The sequence below is a fragment of the Vulpes vulpes genome, chromosome 10, assembly GCF_048418805.1.
Source record: "Vulpes vulpes isolate BD-2025 chromosome 10, VulVul3, whole genome shotgun sequence".
Classification (NCBI taxonomy): Eukaryota; Metazoa; Chordata; class Mammalia; order Carnivora; family Canidae; genus Vulpes; species Vulpes vulpes.
The window spans coordinates 54,024,253-54,049,459 of NC_132789.1; the positions used below are offsets into that span (position 1 = coordinate 54,024,253).

The 25,207-nt window shown below is 42.7% G+C and overlaps 2 protein-coding genes across 2 annotated transcripts; both read right to left on the minus strand.

Annotated features, from left to right (window-relative positions):
* Window positions 1-18,793: 18,793 nt before the first annotated feature.
* Window positions 18,794-23,048, minus strand: KLF17 (KLF transcription factor 17). The gene is made up of 3 exons (XM_025992270.1): window positions 23,037-23,048; window positions 19,393-20,248; window positions 18,794-19,038 (listed from the first exon to the last, which is right to left on the minus strand). Exons 1-3 carry the CDS (start codon window positions 23,046-23,048, stop codon window positions 18,794-18,796), a joined length of 1,113 nt encoding a protein of 370 aa, XP_025848055.1.
* Window position 23,049: 1 nt separating this feature from the next.
* On the minus strand, window positions 23,050-23,344 carry LOC112915003 (small nuclear ribonucleoprotein E-like). The gene has a single exon (XM_072725278.1). It carries the CDS (start codon window positions 23,323-23,325, stop codon window positions 23,050-23,052), a length of 276 nt encoding a protein of 91 aa, XP_072581379.1. The 5' UTR covers window positions 23,326-23,344.
* Window positions 23,345-25,207: the final 1,863 nt, after the last annotated feature.

The following is a 25,207-nucleotide window of genomic DNA, read 5'->3' on the forward strand; positions in this document are numbered from 1 at the left end:
CATAATTTGAAATCAGGAATGGTGACGCCTCCAGCTTTGTTCTTCTTTCTCAAGATTGCTTTTGTTATTTTGAATCTTTTTTTTCTATTTTTGTGAAAAATGACATTGGAATTTTGTTAGAGATTACTTTGAATCTATAGATCGTTTGAGATAGTATGGACATTATAACAATAATCCAGGAGCAGTCAATGGCTTTCTGTTTGTGTCTTCTTCTGTTTCTTCCTTCAATGTCATATGGTTTTCAGGGTACAAGTTTTTCACCTTTGGTTCAATTTATTCCCAAGAATTTTATTGTTTGTGAGGTTTTTGTAAATGGGATTGTTTTTTAAATTTTTTCTTTCAATAGTTTGTTGCTTGTGTATAGAAACACAACTGAGGGGATCCCTGGGTGGCACAGCAGTTTGGCGCCTGCCTTTGGCCCAGGGCACGATCCTGGAGACCCGGGATCGAATCCCACGTCGGGCTCCCGGTGCATGGAGCCTGCTTCTCCCTCTGCCTGTGTCTCTGCCTCTCTCTCTCTCTCTCTCTGTGACTATCATAAATAAATAAAAAATTAAAAAAAAAAAAGAAACACAACTGATTTTTGTGTATTGATTTTGTATCCTGCAACTTGATTGAATTTGTTTATTAGTTCTAGCAGTTTTTTGGTGGAGTCTTTAGGGTTTTCTGTATATAAGATCATCATCTGTACAAAGAAATTTTTACTTCTTCCCTTCTGAATTGGGTGCAATTTATTTCTTTTTCTTGCCTAATTGCTCTGAGTAAGACTTCCATTACCGTGATGAATAGGAGTGGTGAGAATGAGCACCCTTGTCTTGTTCTTAATCTTTGAGAAAAAGCTTTCAACCTTTCATCATTCAGTATGATGTTAGCCATGGGCTTGTCATACAGGGCCTTTGTTATGTTGTGGCATATTCCTTCTTTTTTTTTTCAGATTTTATTTATTTATTAATGAGAGACACACAGAGAGAGGCAGAGACATAGGCAGAGGGAGAAGCAGGTTCTCCACTGAACAGGGAGCCCAATGTGGGACTCCATCATAGGACCTCAGGATCATGACCTGAGTGGAGGGCAGATGCTCAGCCACTTAGGACGCCACCCAGGTGTCCCTATATTCCTTCTTATTTCAGACTCAGGAAGACCAATTGAGAGGCAACTGCAGGGATGCCTGGTGGCTCAGCGGTTTGGCGCCTGCCTTCGGCCCAGGGCGTGATCCTGGAGACCCAGGATCGATTCCTGAGTCGGGCTCCCTGCGTAGAGCCTGCTTCTCTCTCTCTGCCTGTCTCTCTGTATCTCTCATTAATAAATAAATAAAATCTTAAAAAAAAAAAAAAGAGAGGGAGGCAACTGCAGGCTTTTAGGCAAGAGATGATGGTGGGGCAGACTAGGGTAGAATCAGCACAGATGGAGAGGAAGGTATGTGGAATTGGGACTCAGTAAGGTAAGAACCCTGAACTTCTAACTTTTTTTCCAGGATCCTATGACTGAAGATCTAGTTCAGTCATCCTGCAACAGCAGAGAGACTTCCATGGACTCTTTGCCTCAAACAATTGAGGAAATTGAGGAATTTCTCAAGGAAGTCTCTGAGTCCTATAAGGCAAGAACCGCAGCTGCACCAGAACCACAGACACCTCTGACTGCCTATGGTGAGGACAACCAAAATGAGTCAGCCCAGAGGGTGATGACTCCTTTGAAGTCCACAATGATGATTTCTGCATGTTCTAACAACCCTGGGACAGTCCTTGTTCAGAACTCAACAACACCCACCGTTAAAGCCCTTGATATGCCCCCTGGAGACCTAAGTGAAATTTTTTTCATGAACCGAAAGGTGATGTTTGATGAGCGAAAACCCACAACAACCTCCTGGATGACAGATATTACTGACAACCCAAAAACATTCACCGATTGCCAAAAGATAACTATCACTGCAAACAAGATGGCAATCCCCAATGAAGGCAGCCAGATGAAGATGATGACCAGTGATGACCAGATCCTCTATGAAAGACAGGTAATAACTCTTAAAGAGGGCTACATGATGACCTTTAGTGGTAACCAGACCTTCACTGAGGACCGTAAAATTACTTCCAGTAGTAACTATACCCTGAACTGGAACCAGATGGCAACCCTGTGTGAAGAGCAGATAATGACCCTCAGTGATGACCAGACCTTCTATAGAGACCAGATAACCTTCAGTGGGGGCCAGACCCTCAATGGGGGTCAGATGGAGACCTACATTGGTGACCAGACCCTCTATGGAGGCCAAATGACCTTCAGTGGGGACCAGACCCTGTATGGGGGCCAGATGAATACTCTTAATGATCAGACCCTTTATGGAGAACAGATGACCTTCAGGGGAGACCAGGTCCCCTATGGAGGTCAGATGAAGACCCCTAGTGGTGACCAGACCCCCTGTGGAGGCCAGATGACAACTCTTAAAGGGGGCTATACGATGACCTTCATTGGTGACCAGACCTTCCCTGGGGGGCAGATGACAACATGCAGTGGTGTCCAGACCCCCTATGGAAGTCAGATGATGATGTATAAGGGAGATCATATGAGAACCTTCACTGATGACTACAACCTATATGGAGATGGAGGCCATATGATGCCACATCAATCCTCACCACAGCCATACCCGGGATTCGTGTACTTTTCAAGTTCCCATTTGACCCATGGACAATACCTAGAAGAGCAGAAATGCAACATCAAGACCCAGAAAAGTAAATTCCAGAAGAAGCCTGACATTTTGAAGACCTACACTTGCACATACCAGGACTGTGGGAAATCCTATACCAAGCCTTCCCACCTCCGAATCCATGAACGCAAACATACTGGTGAGTGAGGGCTGAGGGATAGGGATGTGCTTTTATAAAACTTTGGGATCATTGAGATTGTTGACACCTCTCTCTAAGCCTGGGAGCTCAGAAGACTAGAAAAGGCTGACCTGTTTGAAAGGGTGGATAAAGCAGTTCTAGAAGGAGAACTATATAGTTCTGGGGGAGAGCCAACCTGGCTGCAGCCTTTTGTGTTGTTAACTGTGCTGAGATGATGGGAATAAGTGGAAGGGTTTTGACCTTCTAAGGCTGGTCTTGACTCTACCTCTCCTGGGACTGACCTTTCATGGACCTCTCCTAAGGCCCAACAGATGCCCACTCCCGACCTCATTTATTCCCCCACTGACTTTCCTGCTGACCCTTGCTTTTCCGATTTCTCTTTTTCTCTTCCTTTCCCTCCTTCACAATTTTTCTTTCATCCTTCCAACCTGCGCTGCCTTTCTAGTCTTCCTCTTTCACTCACCACCTCCAGTCTCCTCTCCTCTGGCTCTCCATCTCCTACTCCAACATGCTTAAACCCTTTATCTTCTCTGTTCACTTTCAGCTTCCCTGTCCCATGCTACCCAGAAGCATGACAAATTTCTCTTTTTCTGATCCAGGGGAGAAGCCATACAAATGCAATGTGAAAGGATGCACATGGAGATTCCCCCGTTCGGATGAGCTCAACAGACACAAGAGAAAGCATAGTGGGGAGCGGCCGTACCTGTGTACTAAATGCAACAGGAATTTTGCACGATCTGATCACTTGAAGCAGCATCAAAGAATCCACAGATAATGTTCACCCGTGACTACGTACTCATCAGGCTATGAAAAACGGGTACAGCTGAACAATTCTGTCTACTAAGCCTTTGTTTGCTCTGTACCTAGCACAGTCACAGCCTATAATAAGTGCTTAATATTATCTGTAAGGTTTTTGTTTATTTTTTTCTGAAACACACAAGGAACACATATATGCATTTCAATAGAATCAGAAGCACTTTTCATTCATTCCCCACTCCAACTTTAACTTTTTATCCTGTGCTATCAATCCTTCTAGATCTTACTCTGCATTTGCCTCTATGTGTACATGTAAAAGTGGACATATGTAGGTGATGAAATTTATACACAGTTCAGATGTGTAAAGAATGTAACATTCTGTATCTGAGCTCATATTTCTCTGGGTATCCATTTTAATGTGGTTAAGAGAAGGGAGACCCTTGGTCACTTCTAGTGTAAGATGGTCTACAATTAAATGAAATTCATTTGGATGAGTACTAAATCTATTCAAAAGTTGAATCTCCTGTCATGACTGTTTCTTCTTTCAGGCAAAGTGTCTCTTTTGCCCCCTACCTTCTCCATATTCTGTCAGGATACAGGGAGTGACAGCTTTGGAACAGGGGTGGTCATGTGGTGGCTATCCTTGCCACTGGGCCTTGGGCCCTTTGGTTCATTGCTTCTGCAGGTGGGGTGACCTGCAGTCTGTATTTCTCTGTGTGGGCATGATTTGATAACTGCTTCAGAGAAGCTCTGTCATTTTCCCTACTGACTAGTCCTTTTCCAGCTCTTAAAGTTTCTGCGCTCTTAGGGCTTGACTCCCAGCTTATAGAATATCCCCCTGGCAAAAAGGTCTGGGTAAAGTCAAGGATGTGATATTATCCCACTCCTTATTTCCAAAAGGAGCACTTTGAAAAGCACTTTCTACCCAGAGCCCTAAAAGGGAAGTGGACCACAAATCCCCCATGGCTTCCGATTGGCCCTGTTGCGTTTTTTAAAAAGACTTTATTTATTTATTTATTCATGAGGGACAGAGAGGCAGAGACAAAGGCAGAGGGAGAAGCAGGGTCCCTACAGGAAGCCCGATGTGACACACTCGATCCTGGGACTCCAGGATCATGCCCTGAGCCAAAGGCAGGTGCTCAACCACTGAGCCACCCGGACATCCCGGCCCTGCTGTATTTGAGGTGCTTCTTCGTTCACCCACTTTCACCTCACCCCCAGACACTAGATCCCTGAGTCTTTAAGAGACTCGGACATCATTTTTGAAGTTATATCTTAATGTTGTGTTTGGTATTATATGAAATAACATATGTAAGTTGTAAGTATAAAGTATAAAAAAAGTGAACATCTGTGAGAGCCCATCACCCAGTGGTATGCAGTCAGGTGTCAAGCTGGCCAATTAGGACGAGCCAAACTGAAAGTAACAAAAAGTTGCTTACTTCCTGCTACAGAGAAAGAAAGATGCAAAAAGACAAGGTGTCAGCTCTCCAGTGTCCCATCTTTCCCCGTGAAACAGCACCGGACAAGGGCTAAGGGATATGCAGCACAGATGGGGGTAATTCTCTCACTGCCCTAAACAAAAAGATTCTCCTACCTTTTTCTGGAAGGGGTAATAGAGGAAGAGAGGAAAGTGCTAGGGTTGGAAAAGTAATGAGCCAGATGGGGAAAAATAGTACCTCAGCAGGTCCCCCAGTAAGGAGACTTCTGAATAGAGATGCCCAGGTTTGGAATCCAGATATGCCTAGGAGCAGGCCTGGCCTGTGTAGTGACTTCTTGACAACAGCTCCCTTCAGAAAATTGTAGTCCACCTGCTGTGCACCAAGTCTGGTGTGGGGAGGGCAGCCAAGGTCTTATAATTATCTATGGTTAGACCTGAAAGGTCACAAATAGGATGTTAGCCTTAGACTGGACTCCTCAGCTGCACCCCTTGATCTTTCAGGGCCCTAGTGGGAAGCATAGACTATAATGGACTAAGCATAGTCCGTTATAGACTCAAATGAGCCAGACATTGCAAGAAGTCTGGTTAATCAGTCTGAGGGCCATGATCAAAGTCCCTCTAAGTAGCATATCAGCCCTGCCCAGAGGAGTGAATAGCTCCAGCCCCAATAGCTGCCAAGCCAGAAAAAGATACATAGCTCATTAGCATCTACCCTAGAGAGCCAAGAGGCCTTCTGTCTAAGCCACCTAATGTTCTGTTTTGCCAGATTTGTTGATCCAAATGTTGGTAATTACACAGACCCTCCTTGACTAGCCAGCAGAAAGCCGAAGACGGTGTGGTTAGCCAACACTACTTGGGCCGATGAGTTGAGGTTGAGATCGTATGAGTAATAATCTTAACGAGGAGCAAGGACAGATAGTATATAACCTTTTCTAATTGGAGGACAGTGAGAATAACCACACAGCCTATATAGGGCAGGAGTGAGTAGAGAGAAGAAGGCCACCGCCACTGTAGACAAAATAACTCTGATAGCAGATCCTGCACTTCTCTCCCAGATGTTCTTGTTGCCTCCTTCTCTGACAGGAGTGAGTTTACATTTAGGTATTTTGCTCCTGTAGAATCCAGTTGTAGCAATGTATCATGTCCACATTAATAAGGCTGGTGCAGTTGAGGTACCAGAAAGACCCTAACCAACCAATAATTGCTTCTCAAAGAGTGTATACCTTTCAGCCATCTCCAGGAGTTTATGGATTCAGAAACCAAGTGGTGTGACTAGCCCATGGCACTGTTCTGCCATAGGCTGTCATCAGTGAGCTCAGAGTTTGCTGAGACCTGTAACTCAAAGGTAAATGTGGATCCATGGGGCCTAAGGGAGGGTCAACTAGGGTGGCCCACTGGAGGGCCTCTAGGTATCTTGTTAAAGGCCCTACTCTAAGGTAGCGTTCTTTCTGGTAACCAGTAGATGGATGCCACCAAGATCCCTACATTGGTTATGTGAGAGCACCATTAGTTATGTATCTTTTTCTGGCTTGGCAGCTGTTGGGATTCATGGCTATATTCACTCCTCTAGGCAGGCCTGATACACTACTTAGAGTGACTTTGATCACTAATCACTAGGTCTCCTTTATGTTTGTCAGGGCAATCATCTCTGGATTGAGACATGACACCCTCTCCCAGATAACACTTACCGTTGGGTACTAGATCATTGTGCCTTGCCTGTGTTAATGACCTCTGCTTGTGTTTTTACATGTTGCTCAATAGGGTATCCAGTTCTTGGGGGTGGTGCCCTTATGTGGGCCCACTAGGAGGATGTTTTCAATATAACAAAGGCGAGTACTCCTTCCAGGAGCAGGACTTTTTTCCAGATCACATTGATGGCAGAGAGCTGGAGAATTTAGGCAGCCTTGTAATAGAACATTAAAAGTTTATTGCAATGTGTTGCACACAAAGACAAATTTGATCTGGATCATCTGGGTGGAGAGAGGGTGCTAGAAAAAGTGTTTTCTAGAAAAAGTGGTTGCTGCATACCAAGTTTCTTCAGCTTGGGCAGTAGCCTCTGTGACAATCATGATACCAGGTACTTCCAGGACTGGCAATGAACTTCTTCTAATCAATGATGAGTCTCCAGATACCTGAGGCCTTATGTACAGGCCAAACTGATTTATTGAATGAAGAAATCATCTCACGGAATTTTGGCTTCCCTGAGATCGGCAATGTGGGTGGTTTATTTTTCTCCTTCATGCAGCCAGTATTGTCTTGGACAGACAGTGGTACTAGGCACTGGTTGGTAATTGGGTAAGTTCATTCACATGCCCCACTAAAATGCAGCAGTTCTTATCAGGGATTTGGGGCAAAGGCAAATCATCTATAGACATAGACAATACCTAGACAATACTTCTATACTGATAATACATTCGCTAGTGAGTCATATAGCAAAGGAAGTTTGTAGGGACCCAAAAGGACCCACCCATAGCTAGGCTTAGACAAGGGTCCCAGTAGTAGAGCTTTATGTTTCCCCCTTATCCTGGAGCTAAGATTTTGGGGATCACAGTCACCTGTTCACCAACATCCAAAGACCCAAGAACTTTCCCCCACATCCCTGTAGAACCTTGACCTTGGTGTAGGGCCTCTGATCCCTCATGGAAAGAGAGGGGCCTTGGACTGTCCCAAAGTCTTGTTAATTTTGAATGCCAAGAGATCTGGGTAAGATTCGTGGCACTTCCCCATTCATCTCTAGGCTCACTGGGAGGAAGCTGCTAATCAAGTACCCCATAGGCCCTGAACTCCTTGCCCTATCAATTTCCTCCTTTGAGACTGTCACAAAGTAACCAAATTCAGAGATCTTTCTGGGAAGGCCTTGCCCAGGCTGTCCAGGAGAGGGCGCTAGGTTATTACTCTTATGCCACTCTCCTGGTTAATCTTTGCTTTCTAGCCCCTGGCTGCTTTTTCCATGTCCAAGAATTTGTCAGTTAAGACTTGGACTATATCATGGGTGAACTGACCTGATCTCATGAAGAGGTTTAACTAGCCCTGGTGACCAGTGCCAGCAGGGGTAGCATGGACAAACTTGGAAATTTGAGTCTGGCTAAAAATCTGACCATCTACTGTCCTTAGTCCCTCATTGCAAATAGAAGCACAAAAATGGTTTGCAGGGACATTAGAGCCTCTGCAAGTGTGGTCCAAACAAGGAACTTATAATGAGTGGGACAACCTGTTGGAGCCAAATAGTACCCATTGAGGAAGGAAGTCTCGGATGTTTGCCCACTGTTAGGATACTTCAAAAGACCAGTCTGTGGCAATGCACCCCACAAGGCACCACTCTCCATCACTAAGTTTAACAAGATGATTTGTTCATTGTGGAGGCTAACTAACCAAGTCTCTAGATGTCTGAGCCACAGAGCAAAGGCCTCTACACTCTCACTTGAAAGCATGAGTCTCTATAACACACTATACTGCAGAATGTCCCTTGGCATCAGCAATCTGCTTAGAGCCTATAGTTATCAGGTGCAATTCAGCATGTATGTTCTCTGACAGTTTTTAGTCCTATTTCTGAAGGACCATGAACAGTAGCTTGGGAACAGATTCCCTAGCTTTCCTAGAGTTCCCTTTGTTGAATTTCAAATTTGTGGGCAAGTCCAGCCAGAGAGTGGAGGGCTAAAAGGGACCAATGATTTCCCCTTAAAACTGAAAATTTTCTGTAAATAATCCACTAGCACCCCCAAGTCCTATTGGTATGGCCACAGAAGTGCCCATGGGACCCTCAGGTGTTTTATTCTTCCAGAAAGGCTTTGTGCTCAGTCGGCCATCCATCTTGCTGCATCAATTTGTTGAATTGCCAAGGTGCCAAGATGGTTAATCAGGATAATGAGACAAACTACAGGTAAAAATCAAGGCTTTATTTACTTACTGTGATAGTGCAAGCAAGAGGTGGAAAGGAGAGGTGCTGACTACCTAAAGCTCCCAAGTAAAGTCAGTTGGATACAGACAGGGGAATTAACTCACTGCCGAGGAGCCCCAAACTGAAAGGTTCCTGCCTTCAAATGGATCTGGGGAATCTGAGGGAGGAAGGGGAGGAGGGCTTGGAGTGGAAAAGTACTGAGTCAGATCACTAGCACCCCATAAGGAAGCCTCTGAATGGAGGCCACTGGGCTAGAAATACATATGCACATGGGCATGTGTGGCCCATTACCAACACACTGGGGTGTGAAAGGAAGAGACCAAAGAGCTATGAAAGTGTACTTGGATCTTATGTTAAATGCATTTGCTGGAAATGGTACTTTACACCTCTGTGGTCTTCCTCCTAAAAACACATCATTTACCTCTAGCCAAATCATGCAAAACAACCCAGATCCCAACCAAGGAACATTCTACAAAATATCTGACTAGTGCTTTTCAAAACTGTCAAGGTTGCCAAAAACAAGGCAAGTGGGAGAAACTGTCACTGCCAAGAGGATGCAAAGGAAATGTGATAACTAAATGTAATGTGCTTTCCTGGATAGGATCCAGAACAGAAAAAGGACATTAGGGGGACGCCTGGGTGGCTCAGCAGTTGATTGTCTGCCTTTGGCTCAGGGTGTGATCCTGGAGTCCTGGGATTGAGTCCCACATTGGGCTTCCTGCAGGGAGCCTGCTTCTCCCTTTGCCTGTGTCTCTGCCTCTCTGTCTCTCTCTCTCTCTCTGTGTCTCTCATGAATAAATAAAATCTTTTTAAAAAGAGAGAGAGAGAGAAAAGACATTAGGAAATCTAAATAAAGTATAGCCTTTAGTTAATAAATATGTATCAGTATTGGTTTATCAGTTGTAACAAATATATCATACTAATATAAGATGTTAATAAGGAAAACTAGGTATGGCATATAGGAGAAATCTAGATACTATCATTCTAATTTTTCTAAAACTGCTCTAAAATAGGGGCACCTGGGTGACTCGGTTAAGTGAGTTGGCCCAGTTGAGTATCCGACTCAATTTCAGCTCAGGTCATGATCTTAGGGGTCATGAAATTGAGCCCCGAGTAGGACTCCACACTGGACATGTAGCCTGCTTAAGATTCTCACTCTCCAGGGGTGCCAGGGTGCCTCAGTCAGTAAAGTATCTGCCTTTGGCTTAGATCATGATCCCAGAATCCTGGGATGGAGGCTGGCATCAGGCTCCCTGCTCTGCAGGAACCTGCTTCTCCTTCTGCCACTGCCCCTTGCTTGTGCTCTCTCTCTCTCTGTCAGATAAATAAAATCTTAAAAAAAAAAAAAAAAAAGATTCTCTCCTTTCTCTCCTTTCCCTCTCCCCCCATGCCCTGCACAAGCTCTCTCTCAAAAATAAGTAAATAAAACTGCTCTAAAATAGTTTATTTAATGCTCTCCAAAAGGCAATAGAATAAATCCATAAGACCAAATATTTATATAATTGCAATGGTAATACATTTATCTATTAAAAGAAAAAAAACAACTTTCTCAAGATTATAGCATTGTTTCGTGGCAAATGAGCTGAACATCCTGCAATAGAAGATGGATGAAATAAATATGGTACATCCATACAATGGAATTCTATGCATCCATTTAAAAGATTCTAGTAGTTCTCTATTTGCTTACACAAAAGTCTCCAAGATGTACTGGTACGTGAAGACAGCAAGAGAGCCAACAGTGTGAATAATCCGCTGTTTATGTATTACAGATTGGTCTGGAAGACACATAACCAAAAGTAGCATCACTTCCAAGGAGAGAGGCTCAAGAGCAGTAGGAGGATTTTTCACTAAATAATATGTTCTACCTTTTGAATTTTGTACTTACATGTACATATTATCTATTTAAAATGTTTCTTATGAACCAGGCAAAGGAAAAGGAGGAAGGAAAGAGGAAACTGAAAGTTAGAGGCCCTGTTTATCTTTTATCTCAACACTTAACACAAGTATGATTCATTGCTTGAGGTATGAGTCAGCAAGGGAGACTTGAGTGAATGAATGAACACCTGAAAGCCAAAAGAAAAAACTTATTGGAAAAGCCACTCTTATCTTGCTATGTCACATGGGAATAGATGTGCCACTGTTTTCTAAAAGCCTGTTTATGTGTCATCCCTCCTATCACTTCCCCACCTGACCCCTCACACCTTTTCTGTACCCACTCAGGGCTTCATATTGCAGGAGGCTTCCATCCCCATTGCCCCAGAACCTAGGAGTCTCTTTAAAAATTGTATCCCCAGTCTGCAGAGGGTGGCTGAATTTACCTCCAGAGGTAGGAGGGTGTGTTCTCCTTTGGACCCAAGCCGCACCCAGGAAAGTTGCCTTTGGGAAGGCATTAGCTACAGCCCCAGAGCCTCAAGCCAGGCATCCCCAGCACCTTCCTGACAAAAGCAGGACCATCATCAAATGCACCCAAGGGCAGGAGGAGTTGTCAGTACAGCCAGCCACCAGCAGTTGTGGCGGGGGTGGGGGTTGGGAGGTGACCTATAGAATGAAGTCAGAAGTTCTTTTCAGCTCATGTACCTTATATCCCAGCCAGTTCTCAATAATCTGCTTACCTGTGCAAACCACTATCCTCCACCTTCCCCAAATGCAAATAATGCTCTTCAACCCAGAATAATCCATTCATTCTCTACCCAAGGCAAACAAGATGGGCCTTCCAAATGCAATTGTAATCATCTGTTTGAGTCAGCGTTTCCTGCAATTAGCTTAGAGCTCCAGGAGGAGCGAAGATCCAGTTGACCATTTTGGCCACAGTATCCCCATCACTGAGGCCCCTGGGCACCCAGTAGACACCCAATAAATTTGATGAATGAAAGAGAGTGAATACAATGCAAGTTCTAACAGTGTGCAAGGACAGTGTCCCAAAGACCTTTGGAAAGTCTTCCCCCATCTTATTTTTTTATTTCCCATCCTTCCCAAACTAGCCCACTATACTCTCTGAAATTCGTCCATAATCTGGGAACTCCCCTACATCCTCCTCCTCCTCAGAGAAGCTATCTCTTCTGCTTGCCTCCATATCCTGCCACCTTGTGAAGACATCCCAACCCATCCCACTTACCTTAGGAATTATTCTCCCATCCCATCTACTTTAGGATCTCTCATTATAGTGCTACTTAAAAAAAAAAAGGATTATTCTCCCAGATATTTGCAAATTATATATCTAATAAAGGGTTAATATCCAATATATAAAGAACTTATACAACTCAACACTGGGAAACACAAATAATCGAAGAATGGGCAGAGGACCTGAATGGACATTTTCCTAAAGAAGATAACACAAATGGCCAATAGACACATGAAAGACACTCAACATTACTAATCAGAATGGCTGGAATCAAAAAGACAAAAAAAAAACTAGTGTTGATGAGGTTGTGGGAATGTAAATTGGTACAACCACTGCAGAAGACAGCATGGAGTTTCCTCAAAAAATTAAAAATAAAAATACCATATGATCCAGTAATTCCACTACTGAGCATTTACCTAAAGAAAATGAAAACATTAACTTGAAAGATATATGCACTGCTATGTTTATTGCAGCATTATTTACATAGTCAAGATATGGAAGTCATCCAAGTGTCCATTGATAAATGAATGAATAAAGAAAATGCAGTATATATATATATATATAGATACAATGGAATATTACTCAGTCATTGAAAAAATTGAGATTTTTGCCATCCGCAAAAACATGGATGGATGGACCTAGAAGGTATTATGTTAAGTGAAATATGTCCAACACAAGAGACAAATACCGTATGATTTCATATGTGGGATGTAAAAAGCAAAACAGAAGCAGAAACAGTTCCATAAGTAGAATGATCTGACTGGGGCGGTGGGAGGAGGCGGTTGATGTGGAGAACAAAGGGCTCAGCGGTTGAGCGGGCGTCTGCGTTTGGCTTGGGGCATGATCCCCGAGTCCGGGATCGAGTCCCTCATCGGGCTTACCTGCATGGAACCTGCCTCTCCCTCTGCCTGTGTCTCTGCCTCTCTCTCTCTGTCTCTCATGAATAAATAAAATCTTTAAAAAAAAATAACTCATGGAGATGAAAGGTACAGCATAAAGAATATAGTCAGTGGTATTGTAATAGCATTGTGTGGTGACAGATGGTAGCTACACTTGTAGTGAGCATAGTGTAATGTATAGACTTGTCAAATCACAATGTTGTACACCTGAAACTAATGTAACATTGTGTATCAACTATACTTTCAATTAAAAAAAAAAAAAATGAGAAGAGCCTGGGTGGCTCAGTCAGTTAAGCATTGGACTCTTGGTTTTGACTCAGGTCACCATCTCAGATCAAGCCCTATGTCAGCCTTCGTCTATTAATCAAGGAGCCTACTTGGGATTCTCTCTTTCTCTCTGCCCGTACCCTCTTACCCCTGCTCATGCTCTCTCTAAAAAAAAAAAAAAAGAAAAGAAAAAAAATTAAGGGCGCCTGTGTGGCTCAAGATCCAGAGAGGTGTCCTTTTGAGTCTTCGACTAAGTACTGATCAAGCATGAGAAGATTTTACTCAAGGCTAGAGGGGGAAAACACTGAAAAGTAAGCAGAACTATTCCTGGATCTCACACAGAATGGGAAATAGTCTGTTTTTTTTTTTTTTTTAAGATTTTATTTATTTATTCGTGAGAGACACAGACAGAGAGAGAGAGGCAGAGACACAGGCAGAGGGAGAAGCTGCCTGAATGTCCCCCTGACACGGGACTCAATCCCGGGTCTCCAGGATCCCACCCAGGGCGGAAGGCAGCACTAAACCGCTGAGCCACCGGGGCTGCCCGAAATAGTCTGTTTTCACCGACCAGAAAGCAAAAACATACAATATAGACCAGGAAATATCCTTAGAATGTTGCCTTAGTGGTGGGGTTAAATTAGCCCTAGAAAAAAAATGTAGTTCTGGGATGGTCCTAAAGAATCTTAAACTGTGAGTCTCATATAAATAAAAATTCCCGAAGTAAAAAAAAAAAAAAAAAAAAAAAAGTAATCCTCAGAGAGATCCAACTAGAAAGTAAAATGCATGCCAGAAATAGAAATCAACAATATGTAAAGGAATAAAACAAAATCCAGCAACCAACAATGTAAATTCACAGTTGTCTGGCGTCCAGTATAATTTTTTCTTAAAGATTTTATTTATTGGGGATCCCTGGGTGGCTCAGCAGTTTAGCGCCTGCCTTTGGCCCAGGGCACAATCCTGGAGCCCCGGGATCGAGTCCCACGTCGGGCTCCCTCCATGGGGCCTGCTTCTCCCTCTGCCTTTGTCTCTGCCTCTCTCTCTCTCTCTCTATATATATATATCTATCATAAACAAATAAAGTCTTAAAAAAAAAGATTTTATTTATTTATTCATGAGAGGGGCAGAGATACAGGCAGAGGGAGAAGCAGGCTCCCTGCAGGGAGCCCAATGTGGGACTAGATCCCAGGACTCTAGGATCATGCCCTTGCCAGAGACAGAAGCTCAACCGCGGAGCCACCCAGGCGTCCCACCCAGTACAAAATTATCAGCTATTCAAAGAAGCAGGAAAATAAAGACAATTATCAAGAGAAAAATCCATTACTACAGACTCAGAAATGACAAACATGATGGAATTAGCATAGGAGGACATAAAACAGGTATTTTAACTATACTTCATATGTTCAAGGGAGAGAAAAACAGGAGCATTATAAGGAGAGAATCAGAAGATTTTAAAAAGATCCAGATGGAATTTTTAGAGACAAATTACAGTATCTGAAAAACTGAGAGCAGATTATCCTGCAGAAGAAAAGATCACTTAGCATGAAGATGTCTAATATGAGAAGGAAAAGATAGAAAAAAATGGACAGAGCATCAGTGGCCTGTGGGATTATAGCAAACAGACTATCATACGGGCAGATTGCATGTCAGGAGGAAAAGGGGAGGAGGATAAAAAAATTGACAAAACATGGCCAAAAAACTCTAAATTTTATGAGAACTATAAACTTTTTGATTGAAGACGCTCAATGAACCCCCAACAGAATAAACAAAGTTCAAAAGCACATAAAATACGGTCCAAGAATATATACATAGGGTAAAAACAAAGAAAGCAAACACAAATTAACCAAAATTCAGGTTAGTGGTCACCTCTGTGGAGGATGAGGAATGTGGTCAGAGGGGAGCACAAGGCTTCAAATGTATTAGTATGTGCTTTTTTTTTGAAGTGGCATAAAGGGTAAATACGTTACTACTTCAAACTGTATATGAGCCAAACTATTTTTTGCAAATGATGGACATTAGCAATAAAAAAAAAAAAAAAGGAAAAATTAATGACTTCATCCATTCTGTCTGTCACTTAGAACCAAGCTATAAACCTGGGAGTTATCCTTGACCACTCCCTCACCAACCCAATCTAGCTATCAGCAGGGTTGATTTTATCTCTTAAATCTTTCTGCTACTCTCCACCTACACTGCCACACCCCATCCAAGCCACCTTCCACTCTCACCCAGAGCACTCCCTGTCTCTGAAGCAGAAGAAACCGTTTTGAAATGTGACTAATTCTCTCTTCAGCTTGAAGGTGTCAATCTTGCCGGCTTGCCCTCTGACACAGAGATAAGCAAATTGCCCAAGGCCACATGGCCAGGAAATGGCAGAGGCGGGATTCAAAATCTATTAGTCCTACTTGGGAGCCCACAAGGTCTGACCCCACCCACTATCCTGCCTGGTGTTGAACAATACTGGGGAAGGCTTAGCCATGGCCTGCCATAAGGTAACCTCTAAAGGATAGACATTATCATGTGATCTCACTCATGTGGCATTTAAGAAACAAAACAGAACATCATGGGGGAAGACAGGAAAAAAATAAAACAAGATGAAATCAGAGAGGGAGACAACCGTAATAAGAGACTCTTAATCATAGGAAACAAACAAATCATAGAAAAAACAAAAAGAGTCGCTGGAGGGGAAAAGGGTGGGGGATGGGGCAAGTGGGTAATGGCATTAAGAAGGGCACGTGATGTAATGAGCACTGGGTGTTATAAAGAATGATGAGTCACTGACCTCTACCTCTGAAACCAGAGGTAACATTATGTTAATTGAACTTAAAAATGAAACACACACAAATATTTGTGATTTATATATACTTTGTTTGAATAAGCAATACACAAATATTTACGATTATATATAGTTTGTTTAAAATAAATATTAGACAAATTTTTTTAAACACAAAAAATATAATAAAGCATAGACTGACTTTTTCTCTTCAATAACTTCCTTAACCTCCTTATCTGCCTAACTCCCAGTTAGTCCTCACCTCTGAGCTCAAACCTTATGTCCTGAGGAAATGCCTTCCTAACCCCCTTGTCCTATTACAGCAAGTCCCTGATATTTGTCCTCACTGCACTCTACATATTTCTAGTGTCCTTCCTCCACTAGATTGTGATCCCCACAAGGGCAGGGGCCTGTGTTGCCCACCACTGTAAGGCATGCGGCACACCCCTTGCCCACTCTGGCTCCTCCCAGTTCCAGTCCTTGGTGAAAGTAATGAGTCACCAACAGACCTCTCTCTTATGTCCCAACAAGCAATCTGGCCTTCTGACCCTACCAGCAGGGATGTGTGTGAGCAGGTAGGGCAGGGGATGGAGACCAGTGCTGGCGCATCAAGCTTGAGATGTCCTGCTTCACAGGAGGGCCCTAGTGCCCAGGTGGGAATGAAAGAGACCTTGGGCCACTCATTGGGTCACAATATAGTACCCCCTGCCCTTATTTATCATCTCAACTCCCCTCGGAGTTTAGGTGGGAAGGCACTTGAATGCCTGCCCAGGTACACTGGGGCCACTAGGGGAACAGACCAAGATGGCCATGCAGGAGAGGGTGAGGGTAGGGATGGGGGTGACAGGTCATCAAATCTGTGGGACTTTCACAATGCCCAGAATAAATGAGCTCCCCAGAAGTTTGGCTCCTCTTCTTGGCAACACTGAGCGCTTTCAGAATATTTGTCTGTGGTCTTAATGGACAGACCAAGGCATTGTTATGCTCTAAGTCCTTAGTGTCCAACACCGGATATGACCAAGGGTAGACTTCCAGGAAATGGAGGTCTGATTAACCCCCATGAGTCCTTCAGCTCTGACTCAAGCACCTCCTTAAGAAGTCTTTCTTCCCTGACAAACCCTTCCATTGTCCTTGCCCCCCACCCCAGGAGTCCCCACAACTGTGATGCTTTTTGTAGTGGGCTCAAAGAACATTTGGCGAATGAATGGAAGCTTCCTGGTTGACTCTCTTCTGAGCAGTTGTGTTTACTCTGCAATCTGTCTGGAATTCTTTCCTCTTCATTAACCTGCTCAGTTTATCCCAATATTTAAGGGGTTACTAGATGTTACATATACTCACTTAGCTCAAGGGTGACCTCCCCCAGAAAACCTTTCTGACCTTCCCTTTAGTTGCTCCTCCTCTCCATGACCACCACACCTAGGTGGACTTCTCAGCCCCTAGACCAAGATGATCCCTTAGCCATAGGAACTGGACCTGATTCATCTCTCCGTGGCCATCACCTGGCAGTGCTTGGTAACACCTGCAGAAGGTATCATTTCTAGAAAATATTCTGGTTGAAATCCCAGCTCTACCACCTGAGTTTAGGCAAGTTCCTTTCTATTACTTTGCTGGTCAGTGGAATGGCTGGCTGAGACAGAAGTACAGGAAGGAGATTCAAAACTACCTGATTACCCAGGATAGTCATCACGCTCTCAACCCTAGGGGAGGATCAGGGCAGAACAGGACCTTTAGTACCTGGTATTTGGTAGTACAGATACCTGGGCTCAGTTAAGGGAGGAGAGAAAGTTACAATAGGCTTTGTCCTTCTCTGCCCCAGTCTAATGTCCTCCACCCCCAAGTCACCTAGAAAACAGAGCCTACAACAAGAACTAAGTACTGAAGTTTTATTTGAGAGTTACAAACCCAGGGCACTGGGTGAGAAAAGGGAAGAAGGGCAGGGAAGAACTGGCAGTAATGCAAAGTGATAGCAGTTGGGTCCTGCTTCAGGACAAGCCTTGAAGAAACACAGTAGTTGTATCCAATGGCTACCTGGGTGATCTCCCCATTGGTGGAACTGTTTGGAGAAACAGTGCCTTGCAGTAATTGAGGAAAAGGAGGGAAGAAGGAATTTATCTCCCTGACTTTCTCCCTCTCCTATTAGTCAAACATTACCCCAGGAGCATTAACTCCCCTACACTTCTGGGTTGCTAATAGCAACTTGAGATGCCAGATTCCATGCCCGACAGACTTGGCATTCCATCCAAGTCTGGAAGATACAGGAGAGACAATCTCTAGGAATGTGACTGATGAGTGCCAGAGAGAATCTGATTCAGTATATAAGATGTGTCCAAAACAGTCCAATACTTTTTCTCATTTACCAGATGAAGAAACATGGCATAGTTATTATCAAGGATCTTTCTCAAGGTCACATGGCTAATAAGTGGTAAATTCAGGATTTGAACAGTCTGGCTCTGGAAACTATATAAGTTGAAGATAAGGAAGTTGGATTTTATGTAGCAGGCAAAGGAGAGTCAATTAAGAGTTTCAAACTGGGGAGAGACACAAGACAAACAGCTTTTTGATAAAGCTCCCAATCTCTACTTGCCTCCATTTTCCCATGTGGCTAAACTTGGCAAAAGTTGGCAGCCCCAGAGAGGCAAGGGGATGCAAGACAGTTTTGAGGAGCCTCTGACTGAGTCCAGAGCTCATGTAGGCTTTAACACCACCTCACAATCTTTCTCTGTCTTCATCTAAGCCTGCACCTACCGAAGACTAGCTGGTCAGAGGCAGGCAAGATCTGGGTAGAGAAGCCAAGATGCGAAGAGGAGATTGGCCTAAAGACCAGGAGCAGGAGGATCAGCCATCTGTCCATTGTTGTCCTGTGGGTCTGGGGGTCCTGGCACCCGTAGATGAGTCTTTTGGTGTTGCCGGAGATGGTCAGATCTCATGAATTGTCGGCCGCACTGATCACATCTATGTGGTCGATATCTGGTGTGTATCCGCATATGTCGTCCAAGCTCATCAGAACGGAAGAAAGACCATGTACAACCTTCCCACATGCATTTATAGGGCCTCTCACCTGGGGGGGGGGGGGAGACAAGGAACAGAAGAAATTAAGTAGAAGAATATGCCAGCAGGTGCATTGAAAGGGGTCTGACTCTATTAAAGAAGAGCAGTCAAGGTTGAGAAACTAAAAGAAAACCAAGGGAAAGTAGTGAGGAGGCAAAACAATCAGCAATCCCCATGATTTTGGCATGGTTGCACTTGATGGTGGGAAAGTAAATATTGGGGCCAATGTATCTTTACCCCAAGCTTGAAGGATGATAAACTAGTCCCAAGCCATTACAAACCCGTGGTCCAGCACAAATCTAAAACCCAGAAACTCCTCTACCCTACCCAATCCTATCCCACTCATCTTTGACACCTTATTCACCTGTGTGTTTGCGTTGGTGACTCACAAGGTGGGAGCGCTTAGTATAAGCTTTTCCACAGCTCTCATATTGACAGCAGTAAGGCCTTGAAACAGGGAATCTTCTCCTGGAAGCCCTTTCCTGGGCCCTGGAGTACCGCTCTGCTTTCTGTGAAGCACGCATGGGCTGCTGGGGTAGGAAGGGGTCTTCCTGGGATCCTGGCTGGCTGAGAAAGTCCTGGGATTCTAAAGCCAGAAATGATGGGGACCCAGCTGGGTTCATCTTAAAGTCACGGGGGTTTTTAGGCGGCAGCATCTGACTCAAAGGGAGCATTGCCTGGGCCTCAGTAGAAGGCACGGTGGGGGCCAATAACATTTTAGGTGTTAAAGAGTCTCTATTAGAAGGTACCATTGGGGGGCCAGAATAAGGCATTGCTGGCACATTGATGTGGGATGTCATTGAGATTCCACTGGGAGCTGAGACTGGCAGCCCACTGGGGGGCATCCTTAGATTCCTACCAAAGGTGATGTCCACCCCTGGAATACTGGGCTCTCCTAAGGGCATCATCTGGGGCCCCTTGAAAATCATCATTCCTGGCTGGGAGGGAGCCATTCCCTCACAGTAAATCATCTGGGAAGGAGTGTGAGTCACTTGGGGGCAGTAGCTCACACCATGCTCAGGCAGCGACATACTGAACTGTGGCCCCATTTCACTTGCATTCTGACTGGGTGCCTCAGCTAAGGCCAAGGGGACCCTCGCCAGCTCTGTGCACTGGTGGAAGTGTTGAATGCCTGGTGCGCCATCATTCCAAGAGGTGTGCACTCCACTGTGTCTAGGAGATGGAGACATGTCCAAGACGAACACTGACTTCTCAGTATCCTTGAAGAGAGAGAGAGAGTCAGGTGAAATTCACCCTAGTTCAAATTCCAGTTCCACACGTCCCTCCTTCCCATCTCTAGACCCCACCCTAATCCAGCCTCCAATATATCTTCCCTGAATTGTCCTGCCTCCAGGCCATTCGGTTCAGGCTTTCTAGGATGTAGGTCTGGTTGATAGGAGCATAATGGATGCCTAGATGTGACTCATGCCATGTTTCCTCCTTGCCATGTTTTTGTTTATTTCATAAAAAGCAACCAAGGGAGCAAATAAAATATTCGACAACCTTCACCTTCAGTAAAACTCTGAGAAAACCTTCAAAGATTATCTTTAAGCATGAGGGTGAAAAGACATCCAAAATCAGCCTAAGTGCAGAAAGTCACAAAAGTAGGAAGGATTAAGGTTTCAAAGAGTCATGGCTCTGCAAATATTTACTTACTTAGAGGGTCTCGGTTGAGTTGAAACTACTGTGGACGAGTCTGAGATCAAGTATTGGAGGAGGTGAGGAAGAGAGACAGACTTTTAACAAGGGGGGTAGATTGGCTTGGAAGTCAGAGGCAGTATTCCTGGATGACTAACTGGTGTGAAGCGAAGTGAGGAAGAGATTGGTAGTAGAACTTCTTGAAACAGGACAGGATCCAAGAATCATATTTTTTAAAGCTGTCCAGTACTGTAGCATCAGAGAGAGCTCTTGAGCTGAGAAACTGAGAAAGCGAACCCATAACCTCCCATCTGCTCTTCCACTGTGACAGTTCAGAAAAGACCAATCCATTCAAATATGAAAACCAAAATGTAAGTAAAAAATACAGTATCCATGAAAGATACTATGACACCAAAACAGAAATTGAAGATTGCAATCTCAAAAAACAAAAACAAAAACAACCACCACAACCAAAAAAAACCTCAGGGTTCCTGGGTGACTCAGTTGGTTAAGTGTCTGCCTTCAGCTCAGGTCATGACCTCGGGATCCTGGGATCAAGCCCTGCATCAGGCTCCAGGGAGCCTGCTTCTCCCTATCCCTCAGCCCCTCCCCACTGCTCATGCTTTCTCTTTCACATGTACTCTGTCTCAAATAAATAAAATCTTTAAAAAAAATTTCACCAGTAAAAATGTTGCCACAGATCAAGGAAAAATGAGCAACATTCATACACACACACACAAACACACAAAAAGAAAGCAAACTTAAAGCAATGTCAGCTTTTACACCAACTACAGAAATATCACAGAGCAGAAATAGAGGAATTCAAAGAAGTTGCGTCCAGATTACAGGCTACAGCTTATATTAGAAAGGAGGGAGGGAAGCATAAGGGGCCCTGAAAGAGCTTCTGTGGTAGTGGCAATGTTTCATAGATCTTCACTTTGTAGTAATTCATTAGGCTGTACATTTATATTCGCTTCTCTGAGTGTTATTTTTCACTAAAATAGTTTCAAAATAATATTGTGAAAGATCACGATTTTTAGCAAGTGAAAAATTCTATCATAAAAATCAGAGTAAAAGTCAGTAAAAGTCATGGTGAATTTAAATAGGAAACATTCTGTACATTTTCCCTAAGAGGGAATTTATAGCTGTAAATACTTATAATAAAAAAAAAAAAAAATCTCAAATCCACAACTTAGCTTTGCACCTTAAGGAACTAGAAAAAGAAGAATGGCTGATCCCAAAGCTAGCAGAAGGAAGGAAATATTAGAAAAATATATCCATAAAACCAAAAGCTGGCTCTTTGGAGAGATTAACAAAATTGCCAAAACTTTAGCTAGATTGATCAAGAAAAATATGAAAGTGAGGACATTTCTACCAATTTTACATAAATGAAAAAGATTATGAGAGTACTATGAACAATTTCATGCCAATAATTTGGATAACCTAAATAAAATGGATAAAATCTTAAAAAGACAAAAGCCTACCAAAACCGAATCATGAATTAATAGAAGAATATCAATGCTTCTCAAATTCTTCCAAAATATTGAAGAGGAGGGTATACTTGCTAACTTACTCTAGCATTGCCTTGATACCAAACCCAAAGACACAAATAAAGCAAAGACACCAACATCTTTCATGCATCTTTCACGATGCAAAAAAATACTAAAAAAAAAAAAAAAGCAAACCAAATCCACCAGCATATTAAACAGATTATACAACATGACCAAGTGGGATTTATCCCAGGAATAAACAAGCCTGATTCAGCATCTGCAAATCAAAGTAAAATAAGGGGGTAAAAAAGCAGAAAAAAAGCATTTGAAACAATCCAATATCCTTTCATGATTAAAAAAAAAAAAAACTAAAAAAACAAAGAATAGAAAAAAACTTCCAAATTGATAAAGGGTATTTATGAAAAACCCATAGCTTACATCATACTCATGATGAAAGACTAAAGACTTTTCCTTTAAGATCAAGAAGACAGGGATGCCCACTTTTACCATTTTTATTCAACATTGTATTGAAAGTCTTAACCAGAGCAAGAATAAGAAAATAGAAAATAAGAAAAAGTATAATAACTGTAAAAAGTACCTGTAGCAGGGGAAAAAGGTAAACTATGTTTCCAGATAATACAATCTTATATGTAGAAACCCTAAGGATTACACATACACACACACGTGTTAGAACTAATAAATTCAGAAAAAGTAGTAGGATTCACCTTATTTTTAAATAAAAACAATCCCACAGCATTTATTGTCCTCTGGTAATAACATAAAGGTAATCAAAACAATACAAATAAGGGTTTTAGAACTATATTCCCAACAAAGGACATCTAAAAAAACAAGCTACACGGCCTATTCAAGAATTTCTCACTTCATTGATCATTCTAGTTGGAGACACTTTGGAGCAGGGTAATATCTCCTTCTAGCATGATCCGACTCAGTTGTTTTCTTGACTTTGTTTTAGAATGAATCCCTTTGGCATCATCTAATACAAGGTTCATGTACTCATCAAAACCAATGATACAGCCCTCTATCTTCATGTTTACTCGCTCATAAAGCCACACCTGAATCCGAGATCTATTTTGCAAGTATCTGAAGATGAGGTTGATGGGCTGAACTATCACCGTCTGCACTTTTTGGCCCTGACCACAGTACACCATGGTGGAAGCTGACAAAGACCGCACGGTAAGATTGATTGGTTGATTTTAAGATTTGTTTTTTAAAAAGATTTTATTTGAGAGAGAGTGCACTTGTGTGAGCAGCAGGGAGAGGGAGAGAATCTCAAGCACTGAAGTAGAGCCCAACTCAGGGCTTCATCCCATGACCCTGAGATCATGACCTGAGCGGAAACCTAGAGGCAGATTCTTAACCGAGCCACCCCACTACCCTAAAAGTAGTAAGATTCAAATTCAAGAAATGAATACTTTTCCAAAAAAGACATCCAGAGTGCTAACAGACACATGAAAAGATGCTCAATATCACTCATTATCAGGAAATACAAATCAAAACCATGATGAGATACCGCCTCGCACCTGTCCGAATGGCTAAAATTTACCACAGAAGAAGCAGCAGGTGTTGGCGGGGATGTGGAGAAAGGGGAACCCTTTTGCACTGTTGGTGGGAATGCAAACTGGTGCAGCTACTCTGGAGAACAGTATGGAGTTTCCTCAAAAAATTAAAAATAGAACTACTCTATGATCCAGCAATTGCACTACTTGGCCTTTACCCAAGAATATAAAAATACAGATTTGAAGGGGTACATGCACCCTGATGTTTATAGCAGCATCATCAACAGTAGCCAAACTATAGAGAGAGTCCAAACGTCCATCGACTGATGAATAGATAAAGATGTGGTATATATATATATATATATATATATATATATATATATATATATATATTCGGGCATCAAAAAGAATGAAATCTTGGGGGTACCTGTGTGGCTCAGTCAGTTAAGTGAATGACTTAATTTTGGCTCAAGTCATGATCTAACAGTCATGAGATCAAGCCACACATTGGGCTGGGTGTGGAACCTGCTTAAGATTTTCTATTTCCCTCTCCTTCTCTTAAAAAAAAAAAAAAAATCTTGCCATTTGCAACGATGTGGATGGAGCTAGAGTGCACTATGTTAAGTGGAATTAGAGAAAGACAAATACCATATGATCTCACTCATAGGTGGAATTTAAGAAAGAAAACAGATGAACATATGGGAATGGGGTGGGGGAAGGAGAGAGGAAAACAAACCATAAGAGAATCTTAAAGATACAGAACAAACTTAAGGCTGATGGAGGGGAGGTGGGGGGGGGGGTTGGGTTAGATGGGTGATGGGGATTAAGGAGGGCACTTGTGATGAGCACTGGGTGTTGCATGTAAGTGATGAATCACTGAATTATACTCCTGAAACCAATATCGCACTGTATGTTAACTAAAATTTAAATTAAAAAAAAAAAAAGATTCAAATCAGACACACAAAAATCAGTTGTTTCTATACATTGACAGTGAGCTATATGTAAAAGAAATTAGAAAAACAATTCAATTTACAATAGCATCAAGAAGAAATACTTAGAAATAACCAAAGAGGTTAACTTAATCACCAAAAACTACAAAATATTGCTGAAGGAAATTAAAGACATAATAAATGGAGAGACATTTTAACGTTCATGGATTGGAAGACTTTAATAGTTATGATGTCAATGCTATCCAAAGTGATCTACAAATTCCATACAACCCCTATCAATATACCTTTCCTGCAAGAATAGAGAAATTAGGGATGACTGGGTGGGTCAGCAATTGAGCATCTGCCTTAGGCCCAGGGCATGATCCTGGAGTCCCGGGATCAATCGGGCTCCCGGATCAATCGGGCTTCCAGCATAAAGCCTGCCTCTCTCCGTGTCTCTCATGAATAAATAAATAAAATCTTTAAAAAAAAGAAAAGAAAAGAAAAGAAAAGAAAAGAAAAGAAAAGAAATCTACCCCCTAAAATTCATATGGAATTTCAAAGGTCACCAAAGAGCCAAAAACAGTCTTGAAAAAGAACAAAAT